We start from the raw sequence: 26,064 nt of genomic DNA, 5'->3' as shown, positions 1-26,064 counted from the left end.
GGAGATTTTACCCATTTATACCTGACTAAGCGAAAAGTTTAATAACAATTACAGAAAACGCTAAAATGTAATTTAAATATGTATTTTATTTAAAGTTAGCTCATATAAATTCGTACTATAGGTACACAGGCATGATAAAATGACTAAATTTTTTAGGGATTTTACGTTGGTTAGTTTTTGTGTTTTCAAAATAATAAGGCCACAGGGTAAATTACATATATGTATTCTAACATCATAAATAAAATATTGAAAGAGGCTTACTGTAAAACCAACCAAACTTGAAAAACATTTTCGATCAAACCGCAAAGCAAAATCTTAGTTACCCGGAACATAACCGTAAAATCTGGTTATCTGGACCAAAAAGCTGAATTAATTTCAGCTAGAGTGAAAAATGAAAATGCGAAGCGGCAGTTTATCTATAGCTCCCTAGACAAGGTAAAAATCGGCATTCGTCGTGATAAGAGGACACTGGCAAATGCGGTTGCAACAGAAGCCAAATTCGTCCCAGCAGTGTCACACATAATGCATTAATAATATAAATGAATAAACATTGGAATTTTCTTTTTATTTTATAATCCCAAATGCGAGATTACAAAAAATTAGTCCACCCCCCTGGTTCTTAATATGGAAGAGTAGTAGAGCATTTATAGTTTTTCTAAGTACTTAGCGGATATTATAATTTAGGCTTATAACATAACATATTAATTACAGTTCCTGCCAAAGTAACTGCAATCAGCCCTGATTTCTTCTTAGCTACTACAATATAAGCTTAATGTTTGCTGAAAAATTCGTTAAGTTAAATAATTCATATTTTTTGTTGTGGTTTCTTTATTTATATTGAAACAAAATAAGTATTTTTTTGTATTGTTTTCATTTGTAGATATTGTATTGAGTTAAAAAAGTAAATCATCAATCTAGTTCGGCTTGAATTTTTTGTTCGGCAGGAAATTGGACGATTTAATTATACACCGATGCTGGGCATGCAAACCATGTACCATTTCACATTCACATTCGCTAACTATTTCTGTCCTGAAAAGTGTATCAGCTAACGTGTTTACCACTTGGTTAATAGCCTTTTTCTGTTCATTAGGTTTCAGTTGATCGAAGTTTTCTGTTGTGAAGACCCAACCACCATTGTTCAGAGCAAATTCGATGCCGATATCATTTCCGAATTGCAATTTTTGACGCTTTTTGGCATCTTTTCCGTCTAATGTAGCAATCAAACGAGAATTGAACCCTGAAAATGAGAACTTATTATAAATAGCCATAATTCGTAGATAAGTTTTGAAAAGGAAACTCTGAATGAAAAGAACTCATACTTCTACAATACTGACAAAATCAATTGTCATTGTTTTATGACACTAATTAAAAAATGCTGAACTGATAATTATTCTTAATTTTTGTTGCGTAGATTGATGGAAAGATATTAGTTAGCATTGATGACTATTTTCTGGAAATTTAGGCGGTTCCAATATTTTGCGAGAGATTGAGCGTTAAGCGAAAAAATATATTCCCTGGTTCCCGAAATTAGAAAATTTAAAATGTGGACAGAATATACTGTTATTTCATTTTCGTATTTTATTTACTGTTATCATTCCCTTTTTAATTTCCATATTAAGATTGTGGTAATAATAAAGTGGTATAAATAAAATTTGTAAAATGTTTCACTTTCATCAAGGTTTCGTAAAAGCACAAAAATTTTTGCGAACTACTTGCTTATTTTTCTTACCGACTAGCTTTTCTTTAGGAATGTTTTCGACAGATAGGTCATTAACTGGTCCGATCAGATGCAACAAAGCCCCATTAAAGTTTGTTGCTGCATCGGTTAAGTGAGCTCGTACCAATTTGAACTGAAAAATAAGACGAAAGAATTTATGTAGTGTCATATTTTTGTTATTTAATTGTGTATATAAATTATTACCAAATTGACGAAATCCAAAGTATTACTACGGACCCCAACAATACTCTTTGCGGATCCAGCACGGAATGGATAATTGAGTGCTAATCTGAATKCCTTTTCGTCAGATTGTGGTATGATACTTCTGAAGAGTGATTCAATGCCCTTGAATATTTCGACAACCTTCGGATCTGCCACCTCCTGAGAGAGGCAGTGTAAGCAAATGTTCTTTGGACCATTAAGACGGACATTGTTTAAATTGCCATGATAATTAATTTTTCCACCGTCACTGGTTAACACAGCTGGATAAAGTTGAGTCTCATTATAAGCAATTACTCCGATTTGCACATCAGTGAAACCACGAGTTTTTAGCGAGTCACGTACCTCTAATACTACAGGCGCAACAAGGTTGCTAAGCACAGTTGAACTAATTTCAAGGTCGACAACAAAAACAATATCAGCCTTATTACTTGGTATTTTAACAGTGAACTCCTGGCCTAATTCCCGCTGTCCAACAACACCAGCGCATTTCAAGCAACGAGATGGTAACTGAGTTGGAATCTCTTTCAATTTCAAGGCTGAGCCATAAGCAGTAGCTATTAGGCATGCTGCGGCTTCCTTTTCTTTTTCGGAAGCCTCGGCGACTGCGGCATCACACCTCGAGCGATATGGTGCGGGATTTTCAAATATATAACCAGTCGTTAAGGGCGACTCTAGACTAAATATCTCCGTGCAAATTTCTGAACGACCGATTTCATCTGCTGGTTTTGCTGTGATTGGTACGCACTTTCCGATTCCGTAGCCATTACTAAAAGAAGCATAGTGTTGAGCTATAGTGCCATCTACTTGAATTAAGTCATCGTATGGCTCCGCATTTCCATTGCCAAGGAGACCACGCGTTTTGCTTGTGTAGAAACCATCTACTTTAATATTGCAAATTTTCAAATCCTGAGTGCACATAATTTCAATGCCATATTCCGAATATAACCAGATGGTGTAGAATAAACGCCAAGCATGAATGCCGTTAAAATGTTGAGGGAACTCAGTTTCTCTGCCATTGATTTTTAAAGCAGCTGAGTCTGAAATTTCAGCGAAATTGCCGTCACGATCGGTTAGTATTATAGCTTTTAGCTTGCCATTGTTAAGGTGTGCGATGACAGTAAAATTATTGTCAACACTGTCTTGAGTCAATATGTACTTGCAGCTTCCTGGAAAGGAGTAATGCTGACCATCGAATGTGAAAATTTGATGGCCATCCGCAATATGACCGTGTAGATTAAAATCATTGAAGAAAATCCACGACTTAAGATATTTTTCGCTAAAAACATTTTCCCAGTTTTCATTTAATAAGAAATTGAAGACACTGAAGCGGAATGATAATATACTTGGTAGTTTATCAAAAACATCAAACGATTCTGATGTGATACCCAGTAGAGAACTAATTATATTGTTTGAAATGTCGGCTGAACCCACAGGCGAGTTGAAGTTCAAATTAGTCCAAACAGAACGTAGAGCTTTCAACAAGAGTTTTGCTAGTTCCTGTAATACTTGCTCATCCTTTACTGGATTGTTAGTTAGCTTAGCTTTTGTGTATTGACGTAATTTTTCGAAGAATTCATTTGATTCTGGCGTCAATGGTAAAATATGCAGCTGGTCAAAAACATTGTTCAGTAATTGTAAAGCGTTTTCTGCAAGTCGTAACTTTTTAACTTGCTCTTTCAGATCGCTATACAGTTCATCAAGGGATAGTAGTTTCGTTAAATATTCCTTGAGTTCTTCGAATATGTCTTCAAAAGCAGCGACTGCTGCTTTGACAAGTTCTTCTAAAGCTTCAATTAAAGGGTTTAAGGAGTCATTAATAACTTTCCCATAATTTTTCAATGCTGGTCCATATTGTTCTAAAGTAATCCAAATATCTTGGATCAATTCTGTGATTAAATTCACTAATTGTACGCGCAATTCACCAAGAACGTTCGAAGTGGTGACCAAGAGGTTTTCCCATGCTGGCAACACCGTTTCTTTTAGTGTAGATTCTAATTTTACATAAAATTCTTCGACGGACTTATATAAGTTCTCATATAATTCGGCAAAATTCTTCGACAAATCCCCGGAAATTTTTGTAATTTTAACGTAAATTTTTTTACTGAAAAATATATATGTAAAATATTGACTAAACTTAAAGAAGGTTGAAAAACAGCTTACTAGCTTTCGCTGATCTGTTTCAAAGCTGGATCGGTCTCTAATTCATGTTCAATTTCGTTGACATTCGCTTCATAGTTGTTCGTCAGTTGTGAAAGGTCGGGCGTACTATCTTTTAATAATTTCGCTTCCTGGTCGACAGCTTCTCGTATGTATTTGAATTTGTTCTTTATTATCTGAACTGTTGCTTCTGTATCCTTTTTGGTCTCGGATTCAACAGAATTCTAGGAAAATGTATTGTACATTAAGTTAAAAAAAGAGCCTTTAAGAAATATTATCTATATCGACATGCAGTCTCCGACTGTCACTCGACGCAAAAGGTTGTGCTATCAGTAATTTCGTTGTGTTAATCAATTTCGCTTCTGCAAATTACATTTTCGCATTCCTTTTCGCACCTCATTTTTTCAATAAGCCTGCTAACCCAACAAATATAACTCCCACAAACTATCAACAAAACACTCAAACAAAAGAGCAAATCAAGCTCTCCTCTCTTACTTCACCTACAACTTCCAACTCTAAAACAAGCAGCACAAACACCGAACAAAATGTATCAACCACTATTAATCAAATAAATTCAACTCATTCGCTGCCAACAACAAGTGCAGTCGAAGACTCAACTGTAACACCTTTTGACTACAACGCAACAACCTCACTCATTTCAGACTTGATCACCCACTTCAGTAACACTCCCGCCGCCCCATTACCCACACCACCCTCATCACAAAATAGATTATGAGAATTCTTCAGTGGAATTTGAAAGGTCTATTTAACAATTATCCAGATTTAAATATACTCATAAATGAATTTTCACCACACGTAATTGCATTACAGGAAACTCACCTCCAAGCAAACAAAACGGCATATACTCCTCACAAATACATTGGTTATTTCCATAACCTACCACAAAACAAATCAGCTAAACAATGCATTGTCCTGTTTATCAAAAAGCATATCAAGCACAAACGTATCCCAGTCTTATCCAACATTTCCGCCATTGCTATAGAAATTAACATCGGTTTCAAATTTTCCATAGTCACATGCTACATCCCTCCAAATCAAAAGTTTAATGCAGGAGAACTTATAGGTGTCATTAACGCTGTTCCTGCATCCACAATAACCATTGGAGATTTTAAGAAGAGGTCAAATAGTGGAAGATGTCATTCTCTCAAAAAACTTATTTGTTCTTAACGATAGATCACCAACTCACTTTTCCTMCCACAAAACTTTCACTCGCATAGACATTGCTCTTTGTTCAGTTTCCATAGACCTTAAACTCTGTTCTTATACTCTAGAAGACCTTCACAATAGCGACCACTTTCCTGTCATAACTACCCTCATCACGCCAATGCAATACATCGTTAAGCCGAGATCAAAATTTCTTACAGAAAAAGCTGATTGGTTAAAATATTGCTCCCTGCTCAACACATCAGTAAGTACTGAAATAGTATCAGAGAACATAAACGCAGAAGCATCAAAAATAAAAAAGATTGTTCGATCCGCTGCACATATCTCAATTAACCAAATTAGCACAAAAAAATTTATCGCCAAACTACCGTATTGGTCCAATCTATTAACTATCTTGAGAAATACAAAACAAACCCTGTGGTCTAAATTCAAACAGAGCGTAACAACTGAAAACTTAATTAGATACAAAAAAGCAAACTCTAATTTCAGAAGAGAACTAAAGTCTGCTAAACGCATAGCCCTTGACAAATTAACATATAATAGAAAACCCACTTCAAGCTCTAACAGAATATGGAATGACATCAAATCTCTTTCAGGAGGACATAAACAAAATAAAATCGATTTTATTCAATCTCCCGTAGGTCCCATTTACGATCCCCAGCATATTGCAGAAAACTTTACACAAACATGGTCAAACAACTCCAAAAATTTCAACTTTCATCCGAATTTTGTTACACTTTCTAATCAAATCATTTCTCAAACATACCACAACCCATCCCCGTGTTTCGAAGCTACATTGATAGAATCTCCCATTACATTAGAAGAGTTCGATTCTACTATCAGCAAAATGTCCGGAAAAACCCCTGGATCAGACAAAATTTCCTACCACCTCCTAAAAAATCTTTCATACTCTTTAAAAATCAGACTTATAACAATATACAATAACATATTAAAGCAGGATATTGTACCTCAAGAATGGAAAAAAGCTACAATTATTCCTATCCCTAAATCCAACAAATCGAGTGTTTGAATTTCAGACTTCAGACCCATTTCTCTGATACCCTGCATTGCCAAAGTTTTGGAAAAAATTATATCAAAGAGACTCATGTGGTATTTAAAACAAAAAGGACTGATAAGCCGCAAGCAGTTTGGTTTTCAAAGTGGTTTTGGCGTCATTGACTCACTTCTTTACTTTGAACACCACGCAACAACAACAATATCAACCAAAAATCACTTATCCGTCNCTACATTGATAGAATCTCCCATTACATTAGAAGAGTTCGATTCTACTATCAGCAAAATGTCCGGAAAAACCCCTGGATCAGACAAAATTTCCTACCMCCTCCWAAAAAATCTTTCAYACTCTTTAAAAATCAGACTTATAACAATATACAATAACATATTAAAGCAGGATATTGTACCTCAAGAATGGAAAAAAGCTACAATTATTCCTATCCCTAAATCCAACAAATCGAGTGYTTGAATTTCAGACTTCAGACCCATTTCTCTGATACCCTGCATTGCCAAAGTTTTGGAAAAAATTATATCAAAGAGACTCATGTGGTATTTAAAACAAAAAGGACTGATAAGCCGCAAGCAGTTTGGTTTTCAAAGTGGTTTTGGCGTCATTGACTCACTTCTTTACTTTGAACACCACGCAACAACAACAATATCAACCAAAAATCACTTATCCGTCCTCAGTCTAAATTGTGAGAAAGCATTCGATAGAATTGGAGCTCATACGGTATTACAAGAATTAAAAAAATGGGACATTGGAGATAAAATGTATAATTTCATAACGTCAATCCTTTCAAATCGTAAGATTACACTAAGTGTTGGTAGCCACAACTCCAACATATACCCCTACATAATGGCATACCCCAAGGATCTCCCCTTTCTATAACACTATTTATTATTGCCTTTAACCAATTAAGCAACTTAATAACCTCATACCGATGTGTAGACCATATCATCTACGCAGACGATGTTTTAATTTTTTCTTTAAAAAACTTAAACCAAGTAAAAATCATTTTTAGCAACATCCTGACTGAAATAGAAGAATGGGCTAAAACGTCAGGAGCAAAAGTTTCTGCAAGCAAAAGCGCAACATTTCACGTTTGCAGAAAAAGAAAATGCACCTTCCCTAACCTATCATTCGAAAACACACAAATTCCTCACACTACAACTTTAAGAATACTTGGCTTAATTTTTGATAAAAAACTAACATTTACGGAACATTGTAAATATCTTAGATTAAGTTTACTTAATAGAATAAACATTATAAAATTTCTCTCTTCAAAACACTGTCATATCCATATCTCACCTCTTGTAAATATTGTAAAAGCATTGATGTTGTCAAAAATAGACTTTGGACTCACAATGTATGGACACTATGCTAAATCCCATCTCGCACTCATTGAAACCCCTTATCACATAGCGGTAAAAAGGAGCATTCGCGCATTCCCTACTTCTCCAACCAAAGTGGTCTTAACTGAAGAAGGTCTACCCAGCATCCATCTCCGAACAAGGCAGAATACAATGATGCTCATACCAAAGCTCCTCCAGTGCAAAAACTCCCTTTTGTTTAATGTTATAATGCAATGTTTTACCACCGTACTGCTCTATACTTACAGCTGAAGCGACTGCGATATACGAAGCGGTGCTATTTATTGCACAATCTAAAGAAAAACACATAATATGCAGTGATAGCAAATCGACAATTACCGCGCTGTTGAATGATACAAATAACTCAGTACTGATCAAGAATATAAAAGATATTTTATACAAACACAAAAACATAATCAAGGTCATGTGGATCCCTGGACACGCTGGTATTAGAGGCAACCAACTAGCAGACGATCGCGCCAAAAAGGCGAGTAGAGAACCAATTTTCTCGTGCGCACACGTCACATCAAAAGATATTCGCAACCTAGYAAAGAAAGAGCTTTACGAGTCAAACTCTAGAGACTGGATAAACTTTCAACACCAATACAAGGAACACAATCCCACTGGTGTCAAGCCAAACTACCCATCCGACTGTTCCTGCCATTACATAAAAATATTTTTGCGCCGTAGAATTGGTCACACTTTAAGAACACACAATTATCTGTTGAACAAAACGGATAAACCTAGCTGTTCACTTTGCAATCATGCAAACKACTCAGTTAACCACATCCTAAACGACTGCACCGCACTAGCACAAAAAAGGAAAACCATCTTTGGAAACAGGGAACCCTTCCGTCTCCTGAAAACACCAAATATTGACAACATCAATTTTCTTAAGATATGTAAGATAAATAACATTTAATATTATAAGCAAATAAAAACTAAGTATTAATTTTACACTTAATTTTAATTAGACATAACTATTGTAATAGATAGGCGAAGGCCCTAGTAACCAGTGCTTAATCTTGTGTATTAATTATTAATAATTAGTTCTCATTTAAATAAATAAATAAATAAAATATATCGACATGTATACTTACCAAAAATGTTTTTATGTCTTCGATGTTACTGGAATAAGATGTCTGTAAGAAGTGCGGTGCATCTAATGCTATACGGCCACTGAACAATTGTTTGCCAGAGCCTTGTAAATTAAGCTTAAGTTCTTTGCCAAGTTTGACATCGCCGTCTATATAAATGAGATCTTTGCGTTTAGCAATGAATTTCACTTGCATTGGTTGAAAATCGGTTATGAGTTCTATAGGAGCTTGGCTGAAAAGCTGCAATTTACTGTTAGTATTGAAGGCATATTTCTGTTGATTGTAGTCAGCTGTGACCTGTAATATGGGTTCATTTAGAACATACACTGTCAAATCAGAGTGATCCTTTGTGGCGTAGGCATTCACTGAGACCTTTAAATCTGAAGCACCACTATGTAATATTACCGCTGCACTGAATACTTGCGAGTCTACATTAAGTGCGGTATGGCCGCTAAATTCGTAATTAAATCCTAGGCCTTTGGAGTATAGCGATTCGAAAGTTGATATATTAAAGCTGTTTCCCTGGTGCGTGTTTTTCGTGCGCAAAAAAAATATGATCTTTTGCTCCGGTAAGCGGAATATGTCGAAAACAATTTCACTCTTTACACTCTGTTGCTGACCGTTAGCATCAACTTTGCCCGAAATTGCCAATGGGCGAATGGTTGGATGTTCAAATTTGATTTCACTGCTTAAATTTATCGCCGTGAGTTCGTTACCAGTTATATCCGCAACAGCCTTAAAACGTGTGACGTCATTTGGTTTGTTCGTTTTGTCGAAGAAAAAGGCTAGAGAATTCTCGTAGTGTCCGAAAAATGTCCCCTGTTCAGGGAATTGCTGCTTCACCTCTAGTAAGAGTTCTCTATGAGGTAATTTTAATTGAATGTTTGAATTTGTGGGCTGGATATCAGCAACCAACATATATTTTAAGTTATTATTTGAAACAATATGTGATTCTAAGCTATATTGCAACTTGAGTCCTTGACGAGTAGTCTTTGATTGGAATTCAAATTCGTATGGGTAGCCAAGCTCACGCAAGTCAATAACAATTAGTAATGAATTTTGTGATAAATCGATTTCTTGACTATTTTGGGATACAATCGATTGCAACTGCACATTTGTGCATTGTTTTTTATCTTCGCAAATTGATAATTTAGCATCAACTCCTTTATTCGTTATCTTTACAGTGGACATTCCTTTCTTTGCTCCAAAGTTACCGTCGAGGGCGTACGAAAAGCCTACTTCTTTGTCTATGTTGATGTCAAAGGTTTGATGTATGAGACGGAAATTTGTCTTTTGTGTTTTCCCCTGATATTGCATCTGTCCTTGGCCTTCGATAAAGGTCTTGTTTTTCTCCTTCTTTTGAGTGTATGTCGCGCTACCAGCAAAAATCACACCTTTAGCATTTTTCAAATTGAAAATTAGAGAATTGTCTTGTGACCGTACATCTAGATTATATTTCTCAAGGTTTAATTTAATTGAGTTCCAATTAGCTTTAACAAAGAAATCATTTATATCTTGATGTGTTGACTCGATGTTAGATGTCAAATCTAAACCAATGACGTTCTGAACGTCTACTGTAATTTTAGTTTTGTATTCACCTAAGATATCAACGATACCCACAATAACTATTGGACTACCATTTGGTACTGATACTTGTATATCAAGTCCTTTTTTATACTGTGAGTGATAAGTTTTAGAAACTGATGCATATATATTATTGCCACTCTTTGCCTGACATTTCAGCTCATATGCACCAACTTCAAGTTTTTGAAGATGTAAATCCACATCAATATTTTTGGCTGATTCGAAACTGCTGTCCAATGTATAATGCGCTACAGCTGTATCAAACCCCACAAAAGTAAGATCAGCGGCAGTTTTAACGAATTTATTATTATAGTTAAAGTTAAATGAATACCGCTCTTTTCCGCTAGCAGTCCCATCTTTTAGATCTCCCTGATGTTCATTTTGATAAGTACCTTCTAATTTTAGTGGCCCCTGCATTTCCTTAGTTTCGAAATCAAAAGTATATGCTCCTTGTTGTTGAGAACCTTTCGAAATTGTGTTGAAACGTAAGAATTGATCATCACCAAAACGTTCGTCTACATGCAGTTCAATTAAATATGTGCCGCTGTCGGAAGAAGGCTTTACAAGTTTACCATTTGAATTGAAATGAATTAATTGGATGGTGCTTTTCGGCAGTTGGATATTACCCTGAACTTCAAAAGTTGCAGGACTGTCGTTACCACCCAAGTTATATCTACCATTAACATTATAATTAAATGCACCTGCAGATTTTATGTCAATTCGGAATACGGCGTGCTTTTTGTCGTATTCATCAACTACGAAGTTCGCATCGATAGGAATATTGAGTATATCACCTCGTACCTTGGATTTAATATCTATAAATTTGCTTTGATCTTTTGGTAAGTGATTAATGTCAGCATACAATTCCAATTTTTTTCTATCAACATCAGTATAGGTGAGTTGAGACTTCTGGGAGATTTCTTTCGTTTTTAAATTGAATTTGTCCACATGTGATGAGTAAGCCAAAGTACGTTTTTTATTGCTGTGAGTTTCGCTTACTTGTACTTCTATATCGAAATGTATGTTGCCTGTTCTACTGTTTGTAGAAATTTTGCGTTTGACATTACCGTCTATAACACTACCGGTGGGGATAGTAAGAACGAAGTTTCCTTGTAATTCTCCATTGGAGCGCCAATCTCCTTTAACACCAACATTAGCATCGAAAGAAGCCTTTTTGTTTGAAATCTCGGCCAAATTCTTGGTTACGAATTTCACTTTATCCACATTATTTTCCGTCTTAAGGAAGATTTTCTTCTCACCGTCAAAAACAATGGCGGCTTCCAATTCATATTTAGGTGCTTGAACATGAAATTTCGAGTTAATGTCAACTTTATGTTTTCGTTCAGATTTAAGTGATTCAATCGCTATATTAGATTCGCCTTTGCCATTTTTGGCTATTTTATAGTCGCCTCTTAACATCGCTATATTTTTGACAGATATATTGATTTTACCACTTGATATTTTATCCTGTGGATGTTGCAGTTCTAAACCGTATTTTAAAATTTCTGCATTATCGTGTGAAATTTTCAGCTCACTATTGGTCTTCTCAGGTGCACCGATTACTTTGAGAATCCATTGCAGCTGTTTGTCCATCTTGTTGAATTGGGCTATACCGTGAACATCAATATATATATCCTGAGCTGAGAAACGTTGTCCTAGTTCACCTTTTACTGTAAAAGATGTACCCCAACTAGTTGCCAACGAGTTATCGATAAGAAATCGATTTCCGTTTAAGTCGCACTTGGCAATAATATCAGCAAAATGTTTGTTATATTTGCCGTGAACCTCAAAAATATAGTCACCTAGTGTATGTCGATTTCCATCATATTTTATGGAAATGGCAGCAACTCTCTTACCTCGAATTAATTCGGTTTCAAGTTCCAATTTGTTGTCACTAGAGGTCTGCCCACTCAATTTAAATTTACCAACAATATTATTTTTATTTCTCAGAGCTATATCATGTTTAAAGGTACTGGATGTAAGGTCATTGGAACCTTCAGAAATTGTGTACTGTATTTCATTACTGATATCTACATTCCATGACGCAGCTGCTCCAACCAATTTTACAACAAAAATTTGTTCGGCTAATTCAACATGAGCAGAGGATCCATAGACGTTGTGCGGTGATCGTTCATCGTTTATAAAAAATCCGAAATCATATATACCCTTTTCCACTTTAAAGTTGCTTTTGACGAGGTATGAATCCTTCCTAATACCTACTCGTAACTCGTTGATTAACCAGGATGGTCCCAATTCACTCCATCCATTTAGAAAAACGAGTTCATTTTGTTTATTTGATACTTGTAAATTGTCGAAAATGTATTTGGCTTGTTTGTCACCAATTTTCTGCAAAAGAACTTTTCCATCCAGACGATATCCGAAAATTTCATTAGAAACACCATTTTTATCCAGTAACTCAACAACGGGACGATATTCATTGCCATTACGAAGGAAACCAATTCGGTTGCGGTTAAGTTTGTCATTATCTTCATATTGAGCATAAAATACTAGTTCTTGGTTATCATTATTAAATCCTGACTCAAGAGCAAAGTGATGTAGAGCAGTATCAAATGCTAATCTGGCATAAGTACGAGAATTTGTTCCAACTTCAAAGGTAGTGGCAGCTGTATGGGGTTCTAGTGATCCAGGAGTATTCAACTCTACTTTCCATTCTTGACTTCCACTATTCGTCTGTGCTATATATGAACCACGCAGATTGTAATCCTTCTCTGTTTCTGTATAGACACTTAGGCTAACTGGATGTATTAAATTGTAAATATCGGCAGAATTTGATGAATCTTCTTTATCAATTGCAATACCAGCCGCATCGACACATAAATTAATTCCAATAACGTCTAATTGGTTAAAACACATTTGATAGTTATCAGGATTCTGCTTGTTATTATTTTTTGAAGCAATCACCTTTGTTGGCTTATCAAGTTCCGTGATATAAAGTCCTGGGTTAAGATTTACATTTATTAATTCCAACTTATTTCGTGGCAAATGTATGTCTACATTGAATCCATTTCCCTCATTGGTGAGGTCTAATTTCACGTCAGCACCAGAGGCTGAATGAAGATTCAATTCCACTTGCAGGCCTGTTGCTAAGATATATGCACTAAAGCCTAGTTGTAATTTCAAACTAACATCAACGCTTGGCACAAGCTTAACTTGATATTTAGTGGCTAGATAGTTCTGTTCAATGACACTGTCAATATCTAAACTGATTCCAAATTCTAATTTATTGGCTGTGAAACCTTGTGTATTCAGCTCGAGAGGAATACCGAGACCAGTGGGATATATAGCGTTTACATCAAGAAACAGATCATGTAAAGTGTACTCTTTGTTAAGCGATAATAATTCCTTTTTCAAATTATCAAAGACTGAAGAAAAACTTTTGATAATATCATCTAATGAACTAGGTATATGGTCACCTAAACTAAGGAACAACATTTCAGAGCCGAAGAATTTTAGCGATAAGTCAATGTTGACATCCTGAATGTTTTTATTGCCATATGTTTTGTATTTTTTCGAGAACTTTGTTGTGTCGTCAACAAGTGAGCGACGACTCCTGTCACCAGAAGTGCCCACCTCTTCGACCATTTTAATTATTTCTTCAAAATCTCTATTAAGCAAACCTTTCGGTCCAATATAATATTCAAGAATATTCTCTAAATTTTCTTGTCTTGCGCTAACTTCGAAAATATTGAAATTAGTTCCGAAAATTTCTGTAGTAACATTTAGTGTCGCCGAACGGGGCAAGAATCCATATTGAGAGTATATCAGTTTGTAGTCTGAACTTGCACTAAGGCCAAGGGCATCAGCTCTATAAGATATTTCATCATTGTAACTGTATCGCCTTAGATCCTTTGGGAAATGTTTGGTAATACGAATGTTACTCAAATGATAGCGCTGAAGGGCACGGTGATCGTCTGTTGAATCGCGTATCGCTCTAAGACTGGATGCAATAAAACCACCAACTTGATAAACTTCCTCTGAATTTACAATATCTGCGATTTCAATGGCCACATCTGCGCTTGGGCAGTCAATAGCTGCTAAATATGATTCAATTCTTAGCTCAGAATCTTCATTTCGATCACCGAGTAAAGCTAAAGCTTTTTGTGTCAGTACTGTATCACATTTGGCTGAGGAGAAAGCTTGTAAAGCTGCTACACGTATTCTATTTGAACGCCCAGGTGAAGCACACTCAGCTAAGGCAGGAACAGCATTGCTAGCTGTATGTTTCATATTAGCGATTCCTTTTAATACATTGACAATACGATCTTCATCTTTCCTTGTGTTAGCTTTGCAGTGTTTTAAATTATCAATAAATTTCTTTGTAATAACTTCCAAGTCTCCTTGCACGCATCCTTTAGACAGGCAATATTTGGAAACTAATGAACCAATTGACAAATATACGTGTTTTGATGCAGTTGGCGTCAGCAAAACAATTGATTGACTTAGAGTGTCTTTGTCCACCGTTTGAACAAAGTTTAATGAAATGATGGCAATAAACTTTTCTTCCTCATTCATTTTGTTAAACTGCTTGAATATAGACTTGACCGATTCAGAAGTGCCAGTTCGGAATAAAGCATCTAGATATACTTTGCGGGTCAAAACGGTATTCGGATGGGGAACAGAGGCCAATTCAAGCAAAGTATCTGTGTCAGCATTACGCATCAAATGTATCAGTTCAATAAAGCCTTTGGCACTATCCTTCTTTACATATGAATTCAGTGAATTTACTAATTGTATTAAAGTCGTTTTTAAAGCTGCGAAATTTTTGGTAGCGTATATTTCAGGTTTTTGAAAAATTATCGAAACGCCATGGTTACCCGTTTGTGGGGCGGAAGAAGTTACCCCAGCTAGATTTTTTATTTTCAAATTTGTAATAACTTTTCCTCGTATGCTATTTACATCTTTCTCGGCGACACCGAAGTTATAATCTTCAACCAAATGAACACTTTCAACAATACCATCCACAATTTTTGATTCTTTAACATAGCCCGCTTTAAAAAGATGAGCAGATTTAACTCCGGCAGCTTGATTGACAACCCCATGTATTAAGCTACTGCGAGTATTCTCTCGGTAGCTGCAATTATTTAGATCGCGTACTTTGGTTACAACTTCTGACCCTGCAACATTCGATACCAATGTGTGGGTGGTACACTGCCCAAAAACGTCAACTTCAGAACCATCCTCGGTGTTGGATTGTAACAAAGAAATAATGGCTCGTTTGATATTTAAGGCATATTGGTTATCATTGGGATCTGTGCACAATTGTGGTTCAACTTTTCCATTCACCAAAATAAAATGTACAGGCTTCTGAATGTTCTGTACTATCTTCTTTTCGATGGCTTCTTTCGTAGCTGAAACTTTGACTGCACTTAATTGCAACGTGTATCCGCAATTCCCTTCAGCGAAAACCTTAGCTGTTCCAAACAATTTTAAGCTTGTATCATCAGCATCTGGAGTTGAGCCGGTGCCAAAGGCAACGGTCAATATTGAATCGAAATTGTATTCATAAAGATGGCCTGGTTGAAATTTTAAGGCGTCACCATCAGCTAAACGAGTAATAATAAATAAAATATACAATTTTCCGAACTACTGTAAGTACACATGTAATTGAGACAATTCATAAAATTAAGTTCTATTCAAATTCAACCTTAGAAATACTTTTTTTATACTCTCGCAACAATGTTGGTAAAGAGAGTATTATAGTTTTGTTCACATAACGGTTGTTTATAAATCCTAAAACTAAAATAGTCAGATATAGGGTTATATATACCAAAATGATCAGGGTGACGAGTAGAGTTGAAATCCGGATGTCCGTCCGTCCGTCTGTCCGTCTGTCCGTCCGTCCGTGCAAGCTGTAACTTGAGTAAAAATTGAGATATCATGATGAAACTTGGTACTCGTATTTCTTGGCTCCATAAGCAGGTTAAGTTCGAAGATGGGCAAAATCGGTCCACTGCCACGCCCACAAAATGGCGAAAACCGAAAACCTATAAAGTGTCATAACTAAGCCATAAATAAAGATATTAAAGTGAAGTTTGGCAAAAAGGATCGCATTAGGGAGGGGCATATTTGGCTGTAATTTTTTGGAAAAGTGGGCGTGGCCCCGCCCCCTACTAAGTTTTTTGTACATATCTCGGAAACTGCTACAGCTATGTCAACCAAACTCTATAGAGTCGTTTCATTCAGGCATTTTCATACACAGCTCAAAAATGGAAGAAATCGGATAATAACCACACCCACCTCCCATACAAAGGTTATGTTGAAAATCAATAAAAGTGTGTTAACCGACTAACGAAAAACGTCAAAAACACTAAATTTTACGGAAGAAATGGCAGAAGGAAGCTGCACCCAGGCTTTTTTTTAATTTAAAATGGGCATGGCGACGCCCACTTATGAACCAAAAACCATATCTCAGGAACTACTCGACCGATTTCAATAAAATTCAGTATGTAATATTTTCTTAACACCCTGATGACATGTACGAAATATGGGTGAAATCGGTTGACAACCACGCTTTCTTCCAATATAACGCTATTTTGAATTCCATATGATGCCTTCTCTGTATAATATATACATTAGGAACCAATGATGAAAGCGGAATAAAACTTTACACAAATACGGTATTTGAGCTGTGGTATCCCTAGTGGAAAAATTGTCGTGATCGGACTTATTATTATAACTTTTCAATGCAATTAAAATAAATGAAAATACGATTCAATACTCAAAGTACACAAATTGATCTAATCTAATTAATTTACAGCAAAATAAAAAAATATGTAAATGACGGATAATGAAATCTCATTATCACTTTATCATGCGAGAGTATAAAATGTTCGGTGACACCCGAACTTAGCCCTTCCTTACTTGTTATAATTAACCTCCATACCCGTACTAGGTAATTTTAAAAATGTTATTAAAATTGCTTTTGTGAGTACTTACATTGAGGGCAACCTCTTTTGCAAATATCTGTTGTAAGAAAAAATGAAAGAATATTATTTCTGGATGTAGTATTTAATGTCAAATTTATTACATATAAGACTGAATTTATGGATAATTCCTCTAAACTGAGTTCGCTCATCTTTTGGATTATCAATTCTCTTATAAAGTCATTATATTTTATATGTTGGGCTAAAGGAAGGTCTGAATATATATATTTATATTACGACCAGCAAGGCATAACCACTTATTTTCATGACAAGATATTTGTTTATATTAAAATTGGTTCATATTTTTGTGTCGAGGTCACATCCACTTTTAAAAACAGCTCATGTTGTTATATAGCATACTTGACAATTGAGTGAAAGTGTTAGAGGTTTTTTCTGGGCACGACAATTCTCAAATGCGACTTGTATCTAATTGAAAATTGTAGTTTCTTTAATTTTGGTGAAAGGTGTATGAAAAACATTTTTGAGGGCTAAGGTATTTTCAGTGTAGGTATTTTCGATAAAAGGTGTGGGTTCTGAATAAGCTTAAGATTTAAACAGGGAGGGATTCAATATTCTTTTGAACAGATGATGTAATTTAAAACTTATATTCAAAAACCGATTCCCATTACTTGTTAAACATATTGCAGCGTCTGTTTGTATGTACATTGATTTTTGATTGGTATTCGAGTGAATTCTGATCAAGGAACGATGTACGGATATTGTGCACATGTGAAAGTAGAGATGACTTGATACGAGACCCTTTATTTTCTTGAAGATTAGATTAACAGTTTCTAATGCGAAAGGTTGGTACTAAATTACTTCAGGGTTTGTTAATGTTAATTTTTCTTAGGGCCACGTGACTTTCACTGATTCTTCCGATATTCCAACGATCCCAGTAAAATCTCCGACTGTTAATCGTCAATTCTCAAGAGCTACTTCTTTTATTTTATTCACGTGTTGATTATCAGCTGATGTTCCTGAGCGTGGTTCGTCGTCAACGTATTCTCGACCTTCTTTGAATTATGTGTCCCAATCAAACACACTTGCTGGCGAGAAACAATTATCACCGAAAGCTTTTTTCAACATTTTGAATGTTTCGGCAACAGAATGGGTTTTCACGGAAAATTTAAATTAAGAAGTTTTATAATTCTTTGGATCACAGTAGTAGATCGATGATGACCATCTTTTTATGGTCGTAATTGCAAGAAGTTGATCTTGACATCTGGTTCCAACAAGTCGGGGCTATGTGCACCGATTCTTCCCTCACCACCTTCTAAATAAATAAAAAACATTTTAATTTCCCTAACCAATAGTGTGTTTTGTTTTTGAAAATAAGTCATATCAATGTTATTAGAAAACCATATACGAGAATTAAATATAAAACTACTTCAGAAATTAAGCTTTCATAAGGATGAATTAAATGTGGTTTGTACTAAACCATTCATATAAATCTTTCTGAACTCAAAATTTGTTATTTATAGATTTTTAATTAAACACAATTGAGGATTTTATGTGGATTTTACTTACCTGATTTTGCAGCATTAATGACTAAAATACAAAATAGGACAGCCTCGGGGAGGCCAGGATTAACTGCTCTCATTGTCCAAGCCCTATATTTGAAATAAAGTTAAATAAGTAGTAACTATTGGCGTTTTGTAAATACAAATTTTAAATAAATATTTTAAATTAGCACTTTTGTTTTGCAATCACTGAAAATATATATAAATATATAATAACAAAATATATAATAACTTTTGTTTTGAACACTTAACGCTTTTAAGATAACACAATTAATTAATTTTTATTGTTTTAATACATTTTTTTTATATTCTTGTTTTAAAGAAAAGCTATTTCACATTGTTTTTTTTTCATATTAAAAATTTCAGCTTAATATTTATTGCGAATCACGAAAGAACACAAAGCAAACATAATTAATCAAAGATTTAATTGTCGTTCAAAAATATATTATTTTGCAACGCGACAAACGGAAACGACATACCGTTTAGATTTTTATATAACTTCGAAATTAATTTAATTTTAATTTGTATCTGATTTCAGATCTTTTTTCATTTAGATTATTCTAGGTTTTCAACAAACGGAAATTTCAGTGCGAATACTCCGACCGGCACCGGATGCAACGACAACTTGAAAGTAAATCATAACTTTGCCACTTTGTATCCCTTATATAGACTTTCTGCATCGCAAAAAACGTCTTAATAATAAATTTCAAAAAAAAAAAATACTTCAGTAAATATAATTTTGAAGTTAAAGAATTAGAGCCCAGCATTGGCCGTGCATGTTAGAGCCGGTGATTGAGCTAGCGTCTCAATCTGAGAACATTATGATTAATACAAACATTTTTATTTTTGTGTTGATATTTTTAAATGTGTTTGTGTGTATTACTCACACAAGCATAATTTTTTGTATGCTTCTCTTACTAGAAATCAAATCTTAGGGCTGTACTATGACTAGTGGGTGCCTCCCGAGACGATATGAAATATGACAATATATATATTGTATATATATATATACATATATATGTATGTATTAGGCCGGGTCAAAAACACGAATATTTTCTTCGCTTAATACTCTGAAATATATAGTAAGTTTTTTAACACCTCTACGAAAATCTTTTTAATCATTCGCTTTTAATTGTAGCGGGAAAGTTCCCCTTCGAAATTTCTGTGTTTTTCATATTATCAAATAGAAAAATTGTATCCCGCTTCCAACTACTTCAAAAATATTTCGCTTAACAGATTTTGCAGAAAATTACACGTTTTGCAAAATAATCACTCACGAGTTTTTCGTATACCTAACCGTTTAAAAGAAATTAAGAGTTTGATTATTCTAAGGCAATTTTTTCTATTATGAGTATAAACAAAAAAATGGAATCGAGGTATGATAATGAGAAAAAACTAGAAAACCATAAGACGGAGGACCTTCCCGTTACAATTTAGAGCTTATTTCGAAGAGGTGTCTTAAAATATATTTTTCAGAGTACCAAGCGAAAAAATATTAATTTTTTGACCCACTCTAATATATTTATATGTGTGTAAGTGTGTAAAATGAACATAACAACTTTGCATTGCATATACACACGTACGCCTTTGCTTCCACTTATACCAAATTAAAGTTAGTGCTTGACTATACAGACACAAGTATTCTTCTATAATCATATCGCATACGAATGTAAATTACCCTACAGTAGAAATAAATAGATATAAAATACATTATAACTAGTGTAAATCACAAGCCCAACTAGTCAGCCCTCAATTACTACATACAATTGTCAGTCTTCGATCACCTGACCAATCTGACATTAAAAAACGATAACTTCGGTTGCACCGAAGCTAAATACCCTTCACAGGTGCATTTCTGTTAGCAACTTTGTGTTCAGTTTATACGAAAGTAGTACGCTATAGTAATTCGTTCTGAACAATTCTTTTGGAGATTATATTGTTACTTTAAGCAATAATACATGCCAAATACAAGATACCACGTCAAATGTGAAAATTTTCCATACAAGAACTTGATTCAGATTGTTCAGTTTGTATGGCAGCTATATGCTATAGTTAACCGATCTGAACAATTTCTTCGGAGATTATTGTTATATATATTGTTGCATAAAAAATAATCTGTACCACATTTCGTGAATATATCTTGTCAAATGTGAAAGTTTCCATACAAAAACTTAATTCCGATCATTCAGTTTGTATGGCAGTATGTATGACAATGGTTCTATATCTTGAGACTTTTGTGGATTTTTAATTAGAAAGTAGCATATTTTGTGATCAGCTGCACATACATATATGCATATAAGAATATGTTTAAGCATCCATGACTTTGGGAAGGAAAAACAAATTTTGCGATAAAATTCTGCAAAATGCATACGCACGTAACTACAATTATAAATATATACTAAAGGTATGTCTTTCGTCACTTACTAATACTCATGCTCTCTCTCTCTATGCTCTCACTATAAAATCTTGAAAAAGTTACGCACTGATATGTAATACTCACATAAGGTGTAATATATAAACGAACATCATGACCTTTTGAGGAAATGCTGTAAATTATAACTTCGGAACTTCTTTACACTTATTACCTTATTTTGTTCTCTGTCATGATTGTTTGCATATGTACAATTGACGAATTTAATATAGGGCATGTTTTCGATACAATTAGGATACGAACGAACTTGGGATGCAATCAAGTAATCTAATACCTATTTGTTAAAAATTTGCACTGACTGAAAAATTTGAATTTTGTTAAGTTTTTTTTAATTAAAAAAGACATTGGGCCCAATTAGTGGAAAAAATTATTTTGAACTAATCATTACAATTATTTAAAAACTTTCAAAATAGGCTCTTGTTGTTGTTTTCTTGTTTTGGATTCATACTCGTCACTTGTGATTACGATATTCAAAAATTGGGTTTTGGTTAGCACTTTTAGGACTATTTTCGCGCGCACCTCGCGAATAATGTTGTGATCCACAGATTTTAATAAATTTAACATTTTGGCAGTTAAACGCATACTTAGTCGACGGTCTGAGCTCAAGACTTTGCACACACGAGCCACATTGTCGGTGTTTGTCGAAATCGCAGGTCTCCTAGCATGGACCTCATAACCGACCTCTTCCCGGCCCACTAAAGAGTTTCACACAGGGTAATTGTTTCCACGAATTGTACAGTACAATATTCGCTTCCAAATTTGTTGTATAAGTATATACACATATATTAGATTCTGTAGACTTTTTCTATATGTATGATATCGCTTGACATATGTATAATGCTGCTATATCTCATTGGAAAGCTGAGAAAAATCGTAATGATTTGGCTGGCTTGTTATTTATTTAGTGAAATATATCTTTTCGTATACAAAAATATTTAAAGGATTTTTTTTATTGAGTCCAAATAAAAAAAATATGTGTTCAATATTTTGCCTCAAAAAAAATTTTAATGTGAATTTCGGATGGAATGACCCATATATTGTATGTATATTACAATTATAAAAACATTTGAGAATCTTATTAGTTCAATTAATTTAACGTTTAGAAATATGCAAATATAATTCCTTTAATCCTCAGAAAAATGTTATTTAACAACCGGAGTTCATGGTCATTAATTCTTTGACAAATAAAGTTTGTTTTCAAATCACAATTGTAAACACAGGGGTTCATAGAGCAATGGAAATGAAATTTTGAAAAATGCTATTTAATTAGGTATAAGTCGTAACGATCCGAAAATATAGCGTTCAGAGTTGTATTTGTGTAAACGTTTTTTAGTATGCAATTCAACTGCAAATTTTTTAACTTGTATACAAATTTACGATTTTACGATGCTTTATAACAAGTTGTCAATGTATTTGTTTTTTTTTGGAAGCATTTCAAATCGATATTTGTACCCTTGCTTAAATAATAAGTGTTTATTTATTTATGACACCTGCTAGAATTTGCAAAACCTGTTACAAAATTATGATATATTTTACTATATTAAAAAGCTTGTCAATATATGAAAAATAATAATATTTTTTGACAAGTTAGTTTTACGATGCATTTGAAATGAGAACTACGGAATATATTTAGGAACAGTGTCAGTCTTGTGTGATCCCCAAAATCGGAGAAAGTGGAAATTTTTAAAAATTAGAAGAATTTACGGAGTAATATGAATATTAAAAATATGTTTAAAGTAAACCCCCTCGCATAAAGAAATTTTGAATCCGCCACTGAGAACTTTAACCGAACAAACCATTGATACATTTGCGATTCGCTCTTACACCATTGAAGGAAATTTACAGGGATACCATTGCCTGCCAAGAGAAAAGGCTTTTTAGTATGGATCGGAAACTGAATTCGGCACCACTACATATTTTGTCATCTAAGCAATTAAGGACCGATAGATTAACCTACTTAAGGCATTCAGTGTACAATTAGTCTTAGTTAACAGGATGCATTTCTAAATAGGTTAATAGAAACAATTTCCCGGACTACCGGATTCCAATGCAGCATATCTTATATACAAATATCAGATAGCGTTTGCATTTAAGTATAAATGTGTGTACGTAATTATTACTTACAAGGAGAAAATATAAGTTAAGAAAGATAGAATTAAGTGATAGATTAATGGTAAATGAATTTGTTAAGTTTCAGACTTTAATTACGGAGACGGTTCGAATAACAAAATAAGTAAATATATGTATATAATAATTCCTCATATGCAGATAAGCAAAGCAAATGATGTTACGATACCGGAATGCCGCTTTTTCATCTGAGCAACAAGATCAGAATTCTGTTTTATCAACAGAAAAAATTACAGTTCATATGTTCCTCATTCGCTTATTTAGTCGTAAAAATCGATCGTAATCGCCGAAGCAGTGTCAGAAAACCGATACGTTGTCGGTTGCAAAATTGAGCAGAAGTATTCAAATAATGATTTTTGAGGAAACGAAAATCCGTATTTTAAAACTACTTGTTGGTTTGTTTTAATTTATGAGAAGAACTATGCAAATATTACTTTCTTTCAGTTTTATTAACTTCTATGCTCAATTAAGGGATGGGTCAACTTAGAGCAAAACTCTTTAATAAGAATAAAATTAGTGTTGAACTTTTCAAATTTAGAGAATATCGTACAGAAGATTTATATCGACACTTTCACTGTATAACAAAACAATTAAGATTAAATATTGAATTATTCGTATTATTAGCTATAAATTTGTTTATATTCACAATTCCCTCAAATTTTTTCCAAAAGAAATTCTTGATTAATTTGATATGTGATATTAACTTTATAGAATCAATTAAAAGTATTTTAAACAAGTATCGAAGGACTAAGTTCGGGAACAACCGGACATTTTATACTCTTGAAACTTGCAAGAATTAAAGCCAAAGAAATACCTTAAGATGCGAAACGTAAACCAGAGGATCGGAATCTAAGAAGTTTTATACATACATATAGAGTATAGGTATTTAGAACTCATACACTGGCCGACAAATTCGGCATAAGATTTATTAGAGAAACGATTTCCATTATATGTAGAATATGGGAGTATATGGGAGTTTAGTTAGTATCGACCCGATATTATACATTAACTATTATCATTAAGGTGCCTCACATACAATCACCAATGGAGCAAAGTCCTGGTAATGGTTATATGGGGCTTAAGTCAAGTTTTGGCGCAAAGATACACTGTCATGATTAAAATAGGCTCTCCCAAATTCATTCAGGAAACTCACATATTGGCCGATGTGTGGTACAAAGTTCTATTATCTTAAATTAAGTATATGGAGGCTAAGGAAAGTATTATCCCGGTTCAACACACTTTTGACGTGCAGACATACCATTGTCAGAGAAGGTTTATCACCGAATTTCAATTATATATCTCCCACATTGACAGATATTTTCGGTCAAAAGTCAACTAATACTGTGGTCTAAATATTCGTTAACGAACAGTTTTAGTTGGACAGTTTTTGGTCAAAAGGCGCCATACTTTAAGGGAATTATTATGCAAAATTTTATTCCGCTATATTAATTACTTCTTAGTTTGTATACTGGAAAGTGAGTGAGTGAGTAGGGGTGGATGTTGTCCGGTTTTGCTTATTTTCACACTGTAACATAGGAATGTTAGAAAAATGATACGTACTAAATTTAGTCGAAATCGGTCCCAAGATATGGGATTTCACTAAAAAGAGGGCGGTGCTACCCGCATCGTCCAATTTTTACACCAGCTCTCATAAAGTCTACTCATGCCATCTAAGTGGTAAAATTAAAGTCTTTGCCATAATGAATTCGTTGTGCTTTTAGTAGTTTTAAACAGCGCCGTTATATGGGGAGTGATTGGAGTTATCATACGATTTCTTCGTATTCGAACTCAGCAAATTTGATTGTTGTAGTTTCAATGGCTTAGGAGATATGTATTTTAAACTGCAATCGCCTGTGCCAAAAATCAATTTTGTATCTCAATTTAGTACTAAATTATGCCACTTTATATGTTTTGGGATGATGGCGATCCGTGGGCTTGGCAGTGGCCCATCTAAGAACTCGAAATTTTTTTTTTACTGAGAGAGAACATACCAGGTTTCATCAAGATATTTCAATTTTTACTCAAGTTACAGCTTGTACATATGTACGGACAGACAAACAGTCACCCGGATTTCAACTTTTCTCGTCATTATGATCATTTTTATATATAGATAACCCTATATCTATCTCGATTAGTTTCAGGTGATATGTACAACCGTTAAGTGTGTAGCAACTGATTGCAAGAGTATAAAAATGTGGGCCATGCTTAATATATTTAAAAAATATCAAAATTTTCAAGTGTTGTGCACATTTCACAGCACTTTGCAGCGGTACATTTTGAGAAAAAGAAATTTCTTATTTAGAAATAAGGTAATGAATGACATGTTACTTATCAAAAATATTAAAAGTTGAAAACAAAACACATTATTCTATAGACAAAATCATTAGAAAGTTAGTCAGCTTTACAAATTGAGCTCGAAATATAAGAAACTGACATGCGATGAAAAAATTATATATATATTTATTTTTTTATTTAATTTCAATTATAGTTTAATATTTTATCTTATTTTTATGTTTTTAATTGAAGCACGAATTTAATTTCATTTACACTATATTTAAAATTAATGTTTTATTTTCCTTCTTTTTTTTAATTGAAACACGAAGTTTAGTCGCGGTGTTACATAAAAAACTATAATTATGATAAGATAATGTAATTTAGTTTACTTATGTTTACTAAAAACATAAAAAACACTAAA

At 34.1% G+C, this 26,064-nt stretch overlaps 1 protein-coding gene across 1 annotated transcript; it reads right to left on the bottom strand.

Annotated features, from left to right (window-relative positions):
- Window positions 1-852: 852 nt before the first annotated feature.
- LOC108973065 (apolipophorins) lies at window positions 853-19,446 on the bottom strand. The gene is made up of 8 exons (XM_018940079.1): window positions 19,291-19,446; window positions 18,819-18,901; window positions 17,305-17,331; window positions 8,767-15,911; window positions 4,100-4,320; window positions 1,922-4,040; window positions 1,730-1,850; window positions 853-1,237 (listed from the first exon to the last, which is right to left on the bottom strand). Exons 2-8 carry the CDS (start codon window positions 18,889-18,891, stop codon window positions 915-917), a joined length of 10,029 nt encoding a protein of 3,342 aa, XP_018795624.1. The 5' UTR covers window positions 18,892-18,901; window positions 19,291-19,446; the 3' UTR covers window positions 853-914.
- Between the last annotated feature and the right edge of the window lie 6,618 nt (window positions 19,447-26,064).

The sequence above is a fragment of the Bactrocera latifrons genome, unplaced genomic scaffold (genome assembly GCF_001853355.1).
Source record: "Bactrocera latifrons isolate USDA-ARS-PBARC rearing strain unplaced genomic scaffold, ASM185335v1 scaffold_450, whole genome shotgun sequence".
NCBI lineage: Eukaryota > Metazoa > Arthropoda > Insecta > Diptera > Tephritidae > Bactrocera > Bactrocera latifrons.
This window is presented reverse-complemented; position numbering and strand designations above follow the sequence as displayed.